Source organism: Dioscorea cayenensis, chromosome 19 (assembly GCF_009730915.1).
Source record: "Dioscorea cayenensis subsp. rotundata cultivar TDr96_F1 chromosome 19, TDr96_F1_v2_PseudoChromosome.rev07_lg8_w22 25.fasta, whole genome shotgun sequence".
Classification (NCBI taxonomy): domain Eukaryota; kingdom Viridiplantae; phylum Streptophyta; class Magnoliopsida; order Dioscoreales; family Dioscoreaceae; genus Dioscorea; species Dioscorea cayenensis.
Window position 1 is genome coordinate 27,297,011 of NC_052489.1, and position 15,537 is coordinate 27,312,547.

Here is a 15,537-nt window from a genome sequence, read left to right on the forward strand (position 1 = left end):
ATGACTGCTCATAGGTTGTTTGTTTGTTTTTGGGTGTTTTTGAGCTTTGTCTTATTTGTTGGTTTTTCTCAAGGTTGTCAAACCCGGACCGGCCCGACCGGTTCAACCGAAAAAACCGGGAACCGGCCATGCGGCCGCCCCTTTGAACCAGCTGTAAAGAGACCCGGTGTTAAATCGATAATCCGGCCGGTTCAACCGTGACCCCACCGGTTTACCCGGAAAACCATTGACCCGGCGGTGACAAAAAAAGCCCGGCTGTGGCTGTGAGTGTGTGTGTGTGTGTGTGAGAGAGAGAGAGAACCACGGCGGCCAGAAGAATCAGCCCGGCGGCAGAGAGAGAGAAGGATCCGGCGGCTGTGTATGTGAGAGAGAGAGAGGGAGAGAGAGACAGCGGCTGTGTGTGAGAGAGAGAGACAGCGGCTGTGTGTGTGTGTGAGAGAGAGAAGGATCCGGCGCTGTGTGTGTGAGAAAAAGAGAGGGAGAGAGAGACAGCGGCTGTGTGAGAGAGAGAGAGAGAGAATTTTCTTGTTTTGTTTTTTAATTTTTGTGAGTACCCATAATTTTTGTTTTTAATTCTTTTTAAGGGTTGGGAACTTCTGATCTTGGGACTTGATGAGAGATTATAAGATTATTAGGTTTTTTTAAATATTTATATTTTTAAAAAATCAATATATATATATATATATATATATATAAGACTTAAATTTTAAATATTAAATTTAATCAAATTTGAGATGTTTTAAAAATAAAACAAAGATATAAAATTAAAATTTTAAATATTATATTTAACTAATTCTTTTTAATTATTAAAACATAGGTTATATTATTTTTTTATTATTATTAATTATTATAATATATTTTTTTAATATTTTATTATTGACTCTGGGCTCAACCCTCGGTTGAACCCATCGACCTGAGCCTTGGGCTGCGGGTCAATGCCCTGGGACCGGGATCCCGATAACCTTGGTTTTTCTCATGATTATATTGTAAACATTGATTTTTTTGGTGTTGTAGTTTTTTTCTCTATTATTGTTTTTAAGTCTTCATATCTAATAGATTATTTGTATAGCTTTTTTTTTCTATTGTTTTATCTTCTGTTTTTTCTCTGGATGAATATAGTTTATTTATTATTATTATTATTTAAAAAACTATTGTTATTAGGTAGTCCAATTGATTCAAGAGTCTATAGATATTGAGAAAATTCTATTTGTTTGTGTAGGATTTTTATATATATATATATATATAAACCGAATAGTATGACTATAGATATTATGCCTATATCACTGTAGACACTCAAAAAATTATATGTAACAGTTTCAAATATTAAATCAAAGTGTCAACACGAGAAGAGAGTTGAAAACTTTTAAAAGGTTTTTAAATAACAAGAAAAGATAAATAAAAAAAAAATCCATAGGAATAGTTGTAATTATTGTTATACTTATTATTTTAATCAATTCAACAGCGCAATTGTTTATTGTTATCGTTCCTATAGATTTCTCTAGTCTATTGTGCTCTTTTTGCTTTATATTGCTTTTTTTAATTATTATTATTATTATTATTATTTTTTTGATAAAAATGACAAGCGTCGTCCCACAATGAGATATCAAGGGTCCGATAAGTATGAAGGTGCATCAGTTACGAGTGGTTTAATGACCCCCTAGAGATTTATTAATTCGGCCAGATGTTATATAAGACAATTAGATTTTTACCATGTGCACGACCAGAAAATATTTCAGGAACCAAACCAAGTTAATAAATCCCCCTGCCTTGCAACCCTGGAGAGGAGGGAAACGACATCCTCCCACAGAGGACCCATGAACAGTGCCGCTATAGTATTTTATACAATATTTTCAATTTATGTACAGTACTGTAACAGTACTACCGACTCAGGGATTCGACCCTGTTATAGTACTGTGCACATACTGTAAATATTGTGTAAGTACTGTAACTATACTGTTTATTCACTATTTATGAGTCCTCTATGGAAGAATGTCACTTTTCTCCCCTCCATGGTTATATTGTTTGTAATAGTCTTCTTTTTCGGTTTTCCAAAAGTTGCATCGTTTAGAGTCAAAAGATTTTTTTCTTAAAGATGTATTCCAATATATTACTAATATAATAATATAATTGAAATTGGCTTAATGGAATGTACTAGAATGGGTAGTACATACACTATATATAAATATTATAGTAGTTTTGTTGATTAACTATTCACAAGTCCTCTCCTGGGAAGATGTTATTCTACTCTCCTCAAAAGTTGCATAATAAAAAATTTATTAACTCAGTTTAATTTCTTAAATATATTATTTCATGTAACATTTGACCGAGTTAAAAAAATTTTAAAAGTCGTTAAGTCATTGTAAGTGGTGCATCACTGTATTTATTTATCCCGTCACACTTTTTATTAAACAGTATTTATCATCTTTGTCAAAATAAAATCACACGCATAGCTAGTTTTGGCCCTGTCCATTTCTACGAAGCAGTCCGATTGAATGAACATGAGGATGAGGAATGATAACTTGCACACAAATGTCAAACATAACGCCAATTCCCAATTGTCAAGAAAAGACATTACTTGGACTTTTTAATACACCCACATCCCCCCTTCATCTCTTCTCATCTTTCAAGCAAAGCTCCCACTTTTTTTCCTCACAAAGCCACTTGTTTTCTTCTTCCCACTAGTTTCCACTACAAGACACTCTCCCCCAACCTTCTTTCAATCCTAATATTTTCCTTTGCATTTCCCCATCATCCTACTGTCAATTCATGTTCACAGTGGAAAGTGGAAACTGGAAACTCAAATTTCATAATCATTGTACCACTATAATTTAATATTTAATCAGCATTTCCTCACCAATGTCGGCATTTAAAATGAACCAAACTCAATGTGTGAAGCCATTACAAGTGGCTAAGAAAGCATCTTCTGCTTTGGCTATGACCTCAGTCAACCTTCTTTTATTCTTATTATTAAGTTTCCATGCAATGCATTGAGCAGCTATAGCTAGCTAGCAAGCCTTTAGTTTTGGTCAATGGCTCATTACCAGAGCATCACCACCTTCCTCTCTTTGCTCCTTCTCTTCTTCATCCCATTATTGCACTGCAATGCTTCCATGCAAACTATCCAAAATGAAGCCTTGATTGCTTTCAAATCTTCCATCACTGATGACCCACTTGGTGCACTGCTTGACTGGAAAAACACTGCTCACCATTGCAACTGGTCTGGAGTTTCTTGTGATCCATCAACAAACGCAATCATCTCCATTACTCTCATTGAAACCCAACTCACAGGCTCACTCTCTCCATTCCTTGCTAACATCTCCACTCTCCAAGACCTGGAATTGTCTGTCAATGGCTTCTCTGGTTCAATCCCTTCAGAAATAGGCAACTTGAAGAACCTCCAATTCCTTGACTTGAGCACAAACTTGTTCAATGGAAGCATCCCAGAAACCATCTGCAACTGCTCTTCATTGTCTATTCTTGCGCTGGACACCAACAACTTCACTGGTTCCGTTCCTCCATGCTTTGGGACAGAGCTTCTCAATCTCCAGGTACTGCAAGCTTACTCTAATGCTTTGGTTGGCCACCTTCCTGCTTCTCTTGGTAATCTCATAGCTCTGAGAATTCTGGATCTCAGCAACAACATGTTATCAGGTCCTTTGCCTTCTCATATGGCCAACCTTTCCAGCTTATCCATTCTCCAACTCCATATAAACCAGTTGTCTGGTAACCTCCCTCCAGACCTTGGCAAGTGCACCAATCTAACTCTGCTGAACTTGTATACCAATGGATTCACTGGCTCCATTCCTCCTCAGTTAGGCCAACTAGAAAATCTCCAAGTCTTGAGATTGCATGACAATGAATTATCATCTTCAATCCCTGCTTCTTTATCAGGTTGCAAGTCTTTGCTTTCTCTTGGTCTTTCTATAAACCAGTTGACTGGTGTGATACCACCTGAGCTTGGTTCACTGAGTTCACTGAAATATCTTGGTCTTCATGTGAATAGATTAGTGGGACACATACCTTCATCTTTGATGAACTTGTCCAGCTTAACATACTTGGCTTTAAGCATTAACTTACTCTCTGGAACCATTCCTTCCAACTTGGGATCTCTTGGTAATTTGGTGGTCTTGAACCTCCAAAACAATTCTCTTCATGGTCCCATTCCCCCAAGCATCATCAACTGCACACATCTCCAGAATGTCAGTTTAGCTTTCAATAAATTTACTGGTTCTCTTCCTTCTGGTCTTGGCAAGTTGAAGAACCTCACATTCTTTGGAATTGGTTCCAGTGAACTATCTGGTCCCATTCCTGAAGATATCTTCAATTGCAGCAAGCTCTTTCTTATTGATCTGTCATTCAATAACCTCACTGGACCTCTGAGCCCAAGAGTTAGCAAGTTAACAGGTTTACAAACTTTACTCCTGCGTTCGAACTCCTTGTCGGGAGGAATTCCACCGGAGATTGGTAATCTTAGCTCATTGCTTGTGTTAAGCCTTGGCGGGAATCGGTTTTCCGGCAATATACCTCCAGAGATATCAAAGTTATCTTCTTTGCAAGGACTTGCATTGGATGACAATTCTTTAGAAGGTGCGATACCAGATCATGTTTTCCAACTGAAGCAACTAGTTCGTCTGCAGATGCAAGGGAATCAATTTTTCGGTCCTGTTTCCGAATCAATATCTAATCTTCAATCTCTTGCTTACTTGGATCTACATGGAAACATGCTCAATGGTTCAATTCCAATATCCATGAAGAACCTGAGACAATTGCTGCTCTTGGACCTCTCTTACAATAACTTCACTGGTCCTATTCCTGGAAGTGTTTTAGAGAACATGGAGTCCATGCAGTTATATCTCAATCTGTCAAACAATTTGTTTGATGGTTCCATACCAGTTCAGATTGGAGGATTGCAAATGATTCAAGCCATTGACATCTCGCACAACAATTTATCCGGTAGTGTTCCTGCTTCAATTCAAGGCTGCAGGAATTTATACTCACTGGATTTGTCTGGAAACAAGCTCTCAGGTCCATTGCCTTCCAAAGTTTTCTCTCAGTTAGATTTGCTTACAAGTCTGAAACTCTCAGACAATGAATTGGATGGAGAACTTCCATCCAGTTTTGCAGAAATGAAGCACATTGTTTCAATTGATGTTTCGAATAATCACTTCAGTGGAAGGATCCCTGAAAACTTGGGTAATCTTTCGAGCTTGCGGCAACTCAATCTCTCATTCAATCAGTTTGAAGGTCCCGTGCCGGAGACTGGTGTGTTCAGGAGCCTCAACCTGTCTAATTTGGAAGGCAATGCAGCACTCTGTGGATCCAAATTCTTCTCTCCTTGTGACAAAGAACAACAAAAACAACGGTTTTCCAGAAAAGCACTGGTAATTGTCATAGTTCTTGTATCTGCTGCTTTTCTGTTGGTGATCGTATTCATCGTTCTCTTCACCTATCGACGGAGTTCTGGAAAGCGAAAGGCGGCAAGTTCTAGACATTCAAATGCCGAGCCTTCCATTGTGCCGGCATTGAAAAGATTCACTAAAAAAGAGTTAGAAATAGCAACTGATTTCTTCAGTGAAAACAATGTGATTGGTCACAGCAATTGGAGCACTGTCTACAAAGGCAAACTCGAAGGTGATCATGATCTCGATCATTTTATAGCCGTAAAAAAGCTGAATTTAGAGCAATTCCCAAGTGTTTCCGACAAATTGTTCATCACTGAGCTGAGAATTCTGAGCCAATTGAAGCACAAGAACTTAGTCAAAGTCTTAGGCTATGCTTGCGAAACTGGAAAGCTGAAAGCCTTAGCTCTTCCCTTAATGGAAAATGGCAACCTGGAGAACATAATTCACAACAATGAGCACCGGTCGAGATTTACGACGATATACGAAAGGCTGAAAGTTCTCATCTCTGTTGCTCATGGCCTGGTTTACTTGCATTCAGGCTATGATTTCCCCATTGTTCATTGTGATCTCAAGCCATCAAACATCCTACTTGATAAAGACTTTGAAGCTCATGTCAGTGACTTTGGCACTGCCAGAATTCTTGGTCTGCATTTGCTTGATGGCAACAGCAAATCCACAACAACAACAACATTTCAAGGCACAATTGGATACATGGCACCAGGTAAGATTCATAAAAATCAGAACTAATATAGTTAGCAAAACCTTTAGACTGTTTTCTTATTTTAAGGAGTTTATTTTTGTTGTTGTAGAGTTTGCTTATATGATGAGGCCGACGACGAAGATAGATGTTTTTAGTTTTGGAATTGTAGTGATGGAGTTCATGACTAAGCGGAGACCTACAGCAGGGAATGAAGACAATGGAGAGGAGTTGGCATTACAAGATTATGTTGGTAATGCAGTTGGTGGAGGTGTTCAGAGTGTTGTTTCAATGGTGGATTCTGACATGAATCTTGCAACTGAAATTGAAGTGGAGAAGGTTGTTGGTGTGTTGGAGCTAGCTTTGTCTTGTGTCCGGCCGGGCACCGGTGACCGGCCAGACATGAATGAGGTGTTGTCCTCTTTGTTGAAGCTAAACAAAGACTAGGGAATTTTTCAGGCTAGGTGTTTGGTTCACCGTATTTGGTTTTCTGAATTTGCCAGGCAAAATTATGCATGTATTTAGAGCTGTACTTCAGTGTGACAATGTAGACTCTGAAATCTGGAAATTTTGATTTAAACTCTCCACCAAATCTACATAGAAATTATTGTAATAAAAATTTTCAAATTCATGCAGGTCAAAGTACATCTTATTCTAAATCTAATACCATGGATTATGAAATCCGTAATGGCAAAATTTTCAAAAATAATATGATTTGTCAACCGCTTTTTAGTTTATTGATATTGAGTGTCTTGCATAGAGTGTTTGTTTTGGAGAAAACCTGAAATCAAACTCTAAAATCAAACTCTACAAGATAAATGCAAATGTGCTTATTGAATTTGCTCCACGTCATTAAACGTTCATGACTTTTCTTAAATGAAAAGTATATAATACGCTCAAATATTATGTATCAAATTGGTGAAGATAAAAACACTTATAAACAATCATGGTCGGTGGCTCAATGGTCGGGGCCCTATGTTTATGCGGCATGATGCTTTTATTATTAACCAGAATCATTTTGGCACTCTCAGGGCCTCAACTTCTTTGTTTGGTGAGCTCCCGTTTTCAGGATTCTCTGAGATGGTACCTTTTCGGGAACGTCTTGCTTCTTATGGGGGGATTATGAGCGACAGGAAATGGTGGACTCTCACGGCCAATGGGTCTTTTTTGGTTAAGTCATTTTATAGCTTTATTAATGACGGGAGCACACATTGTCCGATCTCTAGATGCTTCTGGCGCAGAAATTGCCCGCAGAAGATTAACCTCTTCAACTGGCTGGTCTGGAAGAACAAAATTCTCTCTCGAAAATTTGGAGAAGCGTAGATGCAACAAGCTTCCTACGGCAACTTGTGTGATGTGTCATGAAGGGGTCGAGTTTGTGGATCACCTTTTTCTTCACCGTTCTTTTGCTAAACATGTCTGGGAGGACTTTGTGAGATTGTTCCATTTAGCTGAACCCTTCCCCCCAATCCGTGAGTCAAATTTGGGGTAGTTAGAGATTTCTTCTCCTGTCGGCATTTAGGGGGATGGGAGAATGGATTGTCAAAGCTCTTGTCTGTAATATATGGCTTGTTAGAAATGATATAATCTTCGATGCTACTGTTTTGTGCTTGTTTGTGCTATTATCCTGAAATGTGATCATATGATCCTATTTTGGTTTACAGAGAGAATTTACAAGACTCCATCAATACCATCAAATGCAGTCTAGAATTCCTGGGCCAGCGTTCAGAGGCGTTTAATGGTGAGAGGCGAGTGACCAGATCGCAGGCTAGCTAGTATGTCTTTGTACCACATCTAGTGGACTTTTCACTGTTATTCTTATGCTTTTTCCCATTGTGGATCTCAATAATAAATCTTATGAGGGCTAAACTCTTCAGCTGCAAATAATTAAAAAAAACATTGAGAGGTGGGGAGGGGGGAAATTTTAAATTTTTAAATATAATTATATACATATTATTTACAAAATTTTTATTTTTTTTTAAAGGGGAAGTCAAGGCCACCAAAAGTCTACTATGATCCGTCCTTGTTTACTTGTTTACGAAGGAAAATTAACTTTTAGGGACCGTTTGGTTTACGGTAATGTAGAAAGATTACCACGTGTTACGTGATAATATGAAAATATTACCACATTTGGCATTGTACCGGTAGTAATGTGGATGGTAATATCACATTACCAACTTATAAATATTACCAAAAAAGTGGTAATCCTATTACCACCAAATTTGATGTCTATCTTGGATTACCATGATAACCATGATAAAATATAATTTTTTATATTTTAACAAATTGATTACCATGATAACCAAACACAGAACTATTCTCGGTAATAAAAGTTCCAACCAAGTTATATTAAATTACCGCAATATTCTCAACCATATAACATTCCCACTCATATTATCATGACAATCTCGTTACGTGATAATATGCCATTACCACAAACCAAACGCCCCTTAAGATATTAGATAATGAATTAATCCTCACTGTTGGGTTTTAATTATTATCCTTCATTTTTAACGGCACAGCAAGGATTATTATTATTATTATTATTATTATTATTATTAGTAGTAGTAGTAGTTATTGGATTATTAAATTAAAGAGTATGCTTAAAATTGAAGCTTATTATATATAATCGACGAGATAGAGGTGAGAAGAGCCAAGGGCGAAGCAGAGCAAAGGCAAGAAACTATGGCGAATTCCGACCCCGATAAACTCATCTCCAAAGCCGATAAATTGTAAGTAATTTTTTTCTCTTGATTTATTTTTCAATTCTAGATTTAGATGTTACTTTCTTGATTCAATTTGGATTTCGGAGGTCGATCAAACCCATAAATCCCATGGGAGGAATGCCGATTGGTTGATGTTAGATTGTGGATCCTTGATGCCTGGGATTTTATAATTTTGGTGAAAAGATGGGTTTTTTAATTACATCGTTCATTGATTGGAAAGTTGTGCTTTTATTTTATTTTATAAATCGGTACATCTTGGTGGATCTTCATTAGGTTTTGATTTCTCTCTATTGTGGTTAATCCCACTACAAGAATCCCAAAAGATTGAGTTTTGTAAATTATAATTTGCATGTGATTTTGTGCTATTTATTTGATCAGTCGCCGCTCAGTTAGATTTGTTCAAAATCAAGAACAGTTAAGAATTTATTGTCAATTGTTTTACTCTAGGGTGTGGTCAGGTGTGCTTGTTGTTTTGCTGCAATGTAAAGCATGGTAATTTCTGTTATTGCTCTATTACTTTTTGTATGACATCCTGCTTAACAATGTTAGATTGATTGGGAATTTTATTTTTAATCAGGTTTTGATTTCTATTTTTGTAGTTAATTCCGCCACAGTAGATGGTAATTTGTGTGGAATTTAGTTATATTTATTTCATCAGTCACTACTCAGTAGGATAAATATGCCCAAAACCAGTATCAGTGTTCTTAGCAACTAACTCCGATTTTGCATCAGAACAAAACTCAGTTTTACCAGATGGAGTGCTGACTGGAAGTCTGCTACTGTTCTGTATGAACAAGCAGGTCTGTTTCTTCATATATCTTTTATTTCCATATATATCGCTTTGTGGTGCTGCTTTTGTCAATTATTTTTTTATTTTTTTTTGTGTTTGTGTTAAAGCTATTGCTTATCGGCTGAAAAAAGACTATGAGAAAGCAAAAGAGGCATTTGAGAAGGCTTCAAAAGGACAGGAAATGATTTCATCGTATCCTGTTCTCATTTAATTTATGACTTAAGGCGCCATTTTAATTCTATGATTTTTTTTTTAATTTAATTTTATTTTACAAAGTTGGTATTTGTTTCCTTGACAAGTTTGATATACCTTGGGATGCTGCCAAACATATGGAGTCTGCTGGTGCCCTCGCAAAGGAAATTGGCCACTGGAATGAAGTTATTGACCTTTATAGGAAAGCGTCTGAATTGTATATTGAATGTGGAAGATCACAACCTGCTTCAGATGCTCTTGCAAAGGGTGCTTGGTATGTGAAATAATTCCAGGGAGCCCTACTATTGAACTCCTTCCTAGATGTGTTGCACTTAAATCTTCTTGAATTCAGCGCTTTAGAAGATGTGGCTCCTGATGATGCGGTTAAGTTATACAATGATGCTTGTGAGATTCTTGAAGAGGATGGAAAGGAACAAATGACTTTTGATTTGTATCGTGCTGCGGCGGCGATCTATGTCAAACTTGAGAAGTAAGAATGAAGTTTAACTTTCAAATAGTGGTTTTATTGAAGTCAAAGCATATATACAAACAATCTGGTAAATGTAATAAAAAAATCTTTACTGTAAAAAGATCCCTGCATAATTCTCAAGTTATAGTTGTTTTTACTCTATAATAAGCAGTTATTGCTTTGGAACAGAGTCACATTCTGAGAAGTGGAGTTTAATGGAATTTAGGCAGTTATAATACTTTATGCATTATCTGTATAAACCTCATTGGACTATCCTACAAGTTGCTGTTTCTGTTTGCCATTCATTGGTTATGTGAACATGTTGATATTCTTATAGTACATTGAACTCAACTTTATTTCATTCTTGTAGGTACACAGATGCTGCATCTGTTCTGTTAAGATTGGCCCTAGCTGCTAATAAATGCAATGCTGTTCACAGTCAATGCAAGGTGTTCTTGCACTACTTTTGTTCTTTTTTTTTGGGGTGTTATCTAGAACTGCTGTATTTTTCAAAATGGAAGAATGTTTAAGTTTTGTGTTCAGAGTTCTCCTTTAGACACAAACATGATAAAATATTATTCATCTGCTTGTGTGGTGCTCTGTAGATTATATTCCTCATTTACCCTTTGAGTTTTGTTTGGATACTTCTTCTGTGAATAATGAGTAATTCTTCCCATTCTGCCTGTTAAAGTTTACATTTTTAAGTCTATATGATTATGACTATGTTGTTCTTATGTGTGCAGGCTTATCTCAGTGCTGTGATAGTTTATCTTTTTGCAAATGATTTCCAGCAAGCTTCAAAGTGTTACAATGATTGTTCTCAGTAAGTAATATTTCCACATATTGTATACATTTGTCTTGAGCTATTCCTGTGGGTGTACCCTGTTTTTAATCATATAAGAATGTAAAAGACAATTCTTTAATGGTTCTGCTTCTAAACTCAAGTCTTTTCTTTTTAAGTGAGGCGAAATTAAGTAATGAACTAAAATATTTCTTTATCTTTCAGAATTGAAACATTCCTTAATAGTGATCAAAGTAGATGTGCTACAAAACTGCTTTCCGCATATGAGGATGGGGACGCTGAAGAAATCAAACGGGTTGGCCAATCCAGCACTATTTCTAATCTTGATCATGTGGTAAAAGTTTAAATTAACTTTCTATTGGATACCTGAGTTTATGTTTCATAATTTAAAAACTTAGATGGATCAGCTTTCATTTTTACCATGAACAGAGTATGTCTGATGATGTCAAGATATAGTTATGAGTTGTCAGAACAAGTAATAGATCTTATGTTAAAACTGGCAGGAAGTAACTAACAGTCCTCTGATAATTCTGCCTCATGACTTTCCTGGACTGCATCCCAGCATCTTCTTATATCTTCTTATGCTGCTACTGGGACCTATGCCATGTTCAAGTCACAATGTTACATCCTGAACATGAAAGACAAATTGTTTTGATAGGCAAAATTTCTATATTTACTATGATTTTGTTAAGAAAGGATTAAAAAATAACTGTTCACCATATCATTTTGTTCCCTTCTTACAGTGAACAATTGAATCAACTTTGTTATTCCTGCAGCACATTCTCAATTTGTTTCCAACTCCAAAATAATAAAGAATTTAGAGTTTAGTGGTTGTGCTTATTCTAAGTTTTAGATATTGGAATTGTGAACCACTGAATCTAATAACCATCCTCATGAAACAACCCCTGCCTTCACAAAATTCAGGCCCTGAGGTGACATTCTTCTTCATTGCTTTTTGAGGCATGTTCCTCTTCAAGTCTGTCTTTGCATACATGCACTAGGACTTATGTTGGTTTGTCAGCTATTTGGTTCTCATGTTTTTTCTCCCCCTCTTTACCAGGGATTTGATGTCATCTAACTCTGACCGCTGAATCAAAGTAATCTTTAATTAAATTTGAGTTTATATCTCTTCTTTTATTCATTCTTTTTTCCTTTCTGCTTTCGGCTAATAACAAAGTAGGTTGCTCCAATATATAAAATAGAAATTCCATGGCTTTTGCTATTATGACCTTCCCTGCCACAATCTTTTATTGCGTCCAGATATTTGACCTAATGATTAGTGTGAAGTATCAAGTGATAATTTTTGAAGTCCTGTTATATGGAGAATATCCCGGAGTTAAGTAGTTCTGTAGTTGTGAATGCTTTGGCTTCTGCATTATGATTGCTTTACAGGAGTCTTGAAGCTGAGGTTGAACTTGAGATAATTTTAGCTAGTCTTCCTTGAATTTCACTTGTGCAAGAATGATAGAGAGTATTAGAAAACTTCTCTGGTTGTAGTTTTAGTTTCCTTTGCAGATGTACCTTGATATGTGATAACTTATTTATGTTTTTAATACATGCTCAGGTAAATGATATATTCCATAGAACATGTTTCTTATGATATATGTCCGTGTAAACAGTATAATCTACAGAACCATGCTTCTTATATTTCATGCTGCACTTCAAACATATTATACTTGATTTTTTAAATCTGATTGATCATGATGTGTTCTTCATGGAACTCAATAAACCAATGCAGATAATTAGGCTTGCTAGGAAACTGCCAACAGGTGACTTGAAAGATATCAAAATAGAAAGCTCCAGGGAAGAAGAACCTTTGGATGAGAATGACCTCACCTAATTTATCTGATTTTTTTTTTATGGAAGACACTGCTATGGAAAATCACCACTTTCACAGTACAATATTCCTCATACAGTGATTATTGTTCTCAAGGCATGTTATTTGAGTTTTACTTGAAGAGTAGTAAAGGAATTCAGTATCTTTACATATCTGTAAGTCTACTCGTCTTAAGGCGTAGTTTCTTAAATGTTTCCTCGTGTTACAGAAGTGTTGACTTTTGTGTATATACATTATCACCATTGTTGTGTGAAACATTTATATTTTGTTAATGTTGAAGAATATTTGGTGGTGTTTTTAAACTAGTAACCTATGTTGTAAAGATGTGTTCATTGTAAGTAAAGATGTGTTCTCTGTTTTCCAAATGAATTAGACTGTCTTCTTTTAGTTCAGGGCTTGGAGGTTATTGTTCTTTGTCCTAATGAATAAAAGAGTAAATTGTTTTTTCTTCAATAATGTGTGTTTAATAAGGATGTTAACAAGATAACAGACATATGAAGACTGAAACTATTGCAAATCTTCTTTGTTTTATTTCAATCAACATTCAAGCAAATGACAATGGAACTGAAATACAATGGCATGTTTAACTGTAATTGCACCCAGAACAAATTAAAAACATTATATAGGTCTATGCTTGATTAAGAACATTAACTGAAATTCATGGGCTAAGCTTTGAAGGTGGTGGTTTGATGAGGGGGAAGTTTGGAGGGGAAGGTGTTTTTGGGATGATGGGCATGGCAGACAAGGGTGGCAAAGCAAACTTGGGCTCTGGTAGTGTAGGTTGTGGGTGAGTCAGCCAAGGAAAAGTTGGTTCTGTTGGCATTGGTGGAATTGTGGGATAAGGAAAAAATGGTGTAATTGGTTCCTTCCATGGTGGGAGTCTAGGGAGAGTTGGCATATGTGGCATTGGTGGTAAAGCAGGTTTTGAAAAAATTGGTGTAACTGGTTCCTTCCATGGTGGTAGCTTAGGGAGAGATGGCATATGTGGCATTGGTGGCATTGTAGGCTTAGGAAAAATTGGTGCACCTGGTTCCTTCCACGGTGGGAGTTCAGGAAAAGCTGGCATTTGTGGCATTGGTGGTAATGTAGGTTTAGGAAAAGTTGGTTCTATGGGCATTGGTGGTAGTACGGGTTTAGGGAAAAGATGGCATTGTTGGGTATTTTGGCAGGATCGGTTTAGGGAAATTTGGCATGTTAGGCATTGGTGGGAATATTGTTGGGTAAGGAAAAGTTGATTCTACTGTCATTGGTGGAATTGAAGTTGAAGGCTTTAAATGTGCTGGCATAGCCTTAGGTGGCAGTTCAGACTTTGGAAAACCAGGCATGGTTGGGATCATTGGTAATGTGAGTTTAGGGAAAGATGGTGTAATTGGTTTCTTCTGTGGGATGTGTTTAGGAAAATTTGGTGTGTCTGGCATCGGCGGAAATGCGGGTTTAGGAAAAGTTGGTTCTGCTGTCATCGGTGGCATGACCATTGGTGGCAATTCAGGTTTTATAAAAATGGGCATGGCTGGCTGTGGTGGTAATGGAAACTTAGGTTTAGGAAGAGTCGGAACAATTTGTTTTGGTGGTACCGTAGGTTCTAGATGTGTTGGCGCACCAGGCATCGAAGGCTTAGGATGAGGTTGCATCACTGGCTGAGGAAGACTAGGAATATTTGATTTTGGGGGCAGTATAGGTTTAGGATGAGTTGGAGCGTTAAACATTGGTGGTAATGTGGGCTTTGGAAGAGCAGGTGCAGTTGGGTGAGGCAACTTTGGCATGCCTGGTGATATTGGTGGTAATGCTGCCTCTGGTTGAGTAGAAAGTGATGGTGGGAGTGCTGGTTCTGGAGAGGCCAAGAGATGGCGAGCATAGCATCCTGAGAAGAATACCACACTGAGCAGAAGAAACATAGAGAAAACGCTAGTGGTGAATGCCATGGTTGGCAAGATTAAAGTTGGAAATGTGTTGTTTGGGATGGTGAATTAAATGGTATGCTTATTTATAGCCACCTGGATGTGAAAAAAAATGGAGGCTTTATGGGTTGTTGAATGACTAACTGATAAATGACTGTGTGTTCTTTCTAATGGTGATGTTTCAAATGAAACTGAGATTTGGTCATGTGGGGAAAGTGTTAGGATGGTTGTTGTAAGTGTGTGTGTTATTAGTAGTTTACAATCTGGGCATAATGGGAGATCAAATGTCAAACATAAAGCTAAGCATGAGTTTATTGGAATATGACTATATGGGTGGGTTAGTGGTGTGTCAAAGAGCCTTTTTAGCAGTGTGACTTTGAAGACACATTAGACAAAGTCAAGTGGGTAAATAATGTGTCAAAAGAGCCTTTTTAGCAGTGAAACTTTGAAGACACCATTAGAAAAAAAAAACAATCTCAAAGCCTCAAAGTGGACAGACAGGGCCATCTGAGATTTCAAATCTGTTTTTTGGATTAAATCCATCTGAATTCACAGCACTTGCTCATTTGAAATTTGACGGATGACTTGGACTTTAGATTTCAATTCTCCTGAATTTTCTATCACCAATGGAATCCTGATGTGGAAATGGAGAACTAATAGTGCTGAGTCTGTATCTTTTGTTTTTGTAGCATTTTATGACGAACATTTTACGTCAAAATGATGT

At 36.9% G+C, this 15,537-nt stretch overlaps 3 protein-coding genes across 4 annotated transcripts; all 3 read left to right on the forward strand.

Moving 5' to 3' along the window:
* The first annotated feature begins 2,934 nt into the window (after nt 1-2,934).
* LOC120250537 (LRR receptor-like serine/threonine-protein kinase FLS2) lies at nt 2,935-6,736 on the forward strand. The gene is made up of 2 exons (XM_039259363.1): nt 2,935-6,123; nt 6,212-6,736. The coding sequence occupies exons 1-2, from the start codon at nt 3,030-3,032 to the stop codon at nt 6,544-6,546; spliced, it is 3,429 nt and encodes a 1,142-aa protein (XP_039115297.1). The 5' UTR covers nt 2,935-3,029; the 3' UTR covers nt 6,547-6,736.
* A 1,963-nt stretch (nt 6,737-8,699) lies between these two features.
* LOC120250284 (gamma-soluble NSF attachment protein) lies at nt 8,700-13,220 on the forward strand. 2 transcript variants are annotated; one of them, XM_039259081.1, is made up of 9 exons: nt 8,700-8,831; nt 9,558-9,625; nt 9,723-9,807; nt 9,923-10,081; nt 10,160-10,297; nt 10,647-10,725; nt 11,020-11,099; nt 11,283-11,412; nt 12,817-13,220. In XM_039259081.1, exons 1-9 carry the CDS (start codon nt 8,785-8,787, stop codon nt 12,916-12,918), a joined length of 888 nt encoding a protein of 295 aa, XP_039115015.1. In that variant the 5' UTR covers nt 8,700-8,784; the 3' UTR covers nt 12,919-13,220. The 2 variants fall into 2 exon arrangements, with proteins under 2 accessions (XP_039115015.1, XP_039115016.1); XM_039259082.1 differs by having other exon boundaries at nt 11,283-11,373.
* Nucleotides 13,221-13,473: 253 nt separating this feature from the next.
* LOC120249306 (PE-PGRS family protein PE_PGRS16-like) lies at nt 13,474-14,538 on the forward strand. The gene is made up of 4 exons (XM_039257808.1): nt 13,474-13,504; nt 13,594-13,686; nt 13,759-14,037; nt 14,141-14,538. The coding sequence occupies exons 1-4, from the start codon at nt 13,474-13,476 to the stop codon at nt 14,536-14,538; spliced, it is 801 nt and encodes a 266-aa protein (XP_039113742.1).
* Nucleotides 14,539-15,537: the final 999 nt, after the last annotated feature.

Coding starts and splice junctions, on each gene's coding strand:
- LOC120250537 (XM_039259363.1), top strand. CDS start 3,030: ATGGCTCATTACCAGAGCATCACCACCTTCCTCTCTTTGCTCCTTCTC. Junction 6,124..6,211: donor AATTGGATACATGGCACCAG/GTAAGATTCATA, acceptor TTGTTGTTGTAG/AGTTTGCTTATATGATGAGG.
- LOC120250284 (XM_039259081.1), top strand. CDS start 8,785: ATGGCGAATTCCGACCCCGATAAACTCATCTCCAAAGCCGATAAATT. Junction 8,832..9,557: donor ATCTCCAAAGCCGATAAATT/GTAAGTAATTTT, acceptor ATTTTGCATCAG/AACAAAACTCAGTTTTACCA. Junction 11,100..11,282: donor TGTTACAATGATTGTTCTCA/GTAAGTAATATT, acceptor TTTATCTTTCAG/AATTGAAACATTCCTTAATA.
- LOC120249306 (XM_039257808.1), top strand. CDS start 13,474: ATGGAACTGAAATACAATGGCATGTTTAACT. Junction 13,505..13,593: donor ATACAATGGCATGTTTAACT/GTAATTGCACCC, acceptor TAAGCTTTGAAG/GTGGTGGTTTGATGAGGGGG. Junction 13,687..13,758: donor CAAAGCAAACTTGGGCTCTG/GTAGTGTAGGTT, acceptor TTGTGGGATAAG/GAAAAAATGGTGTAATTGGT.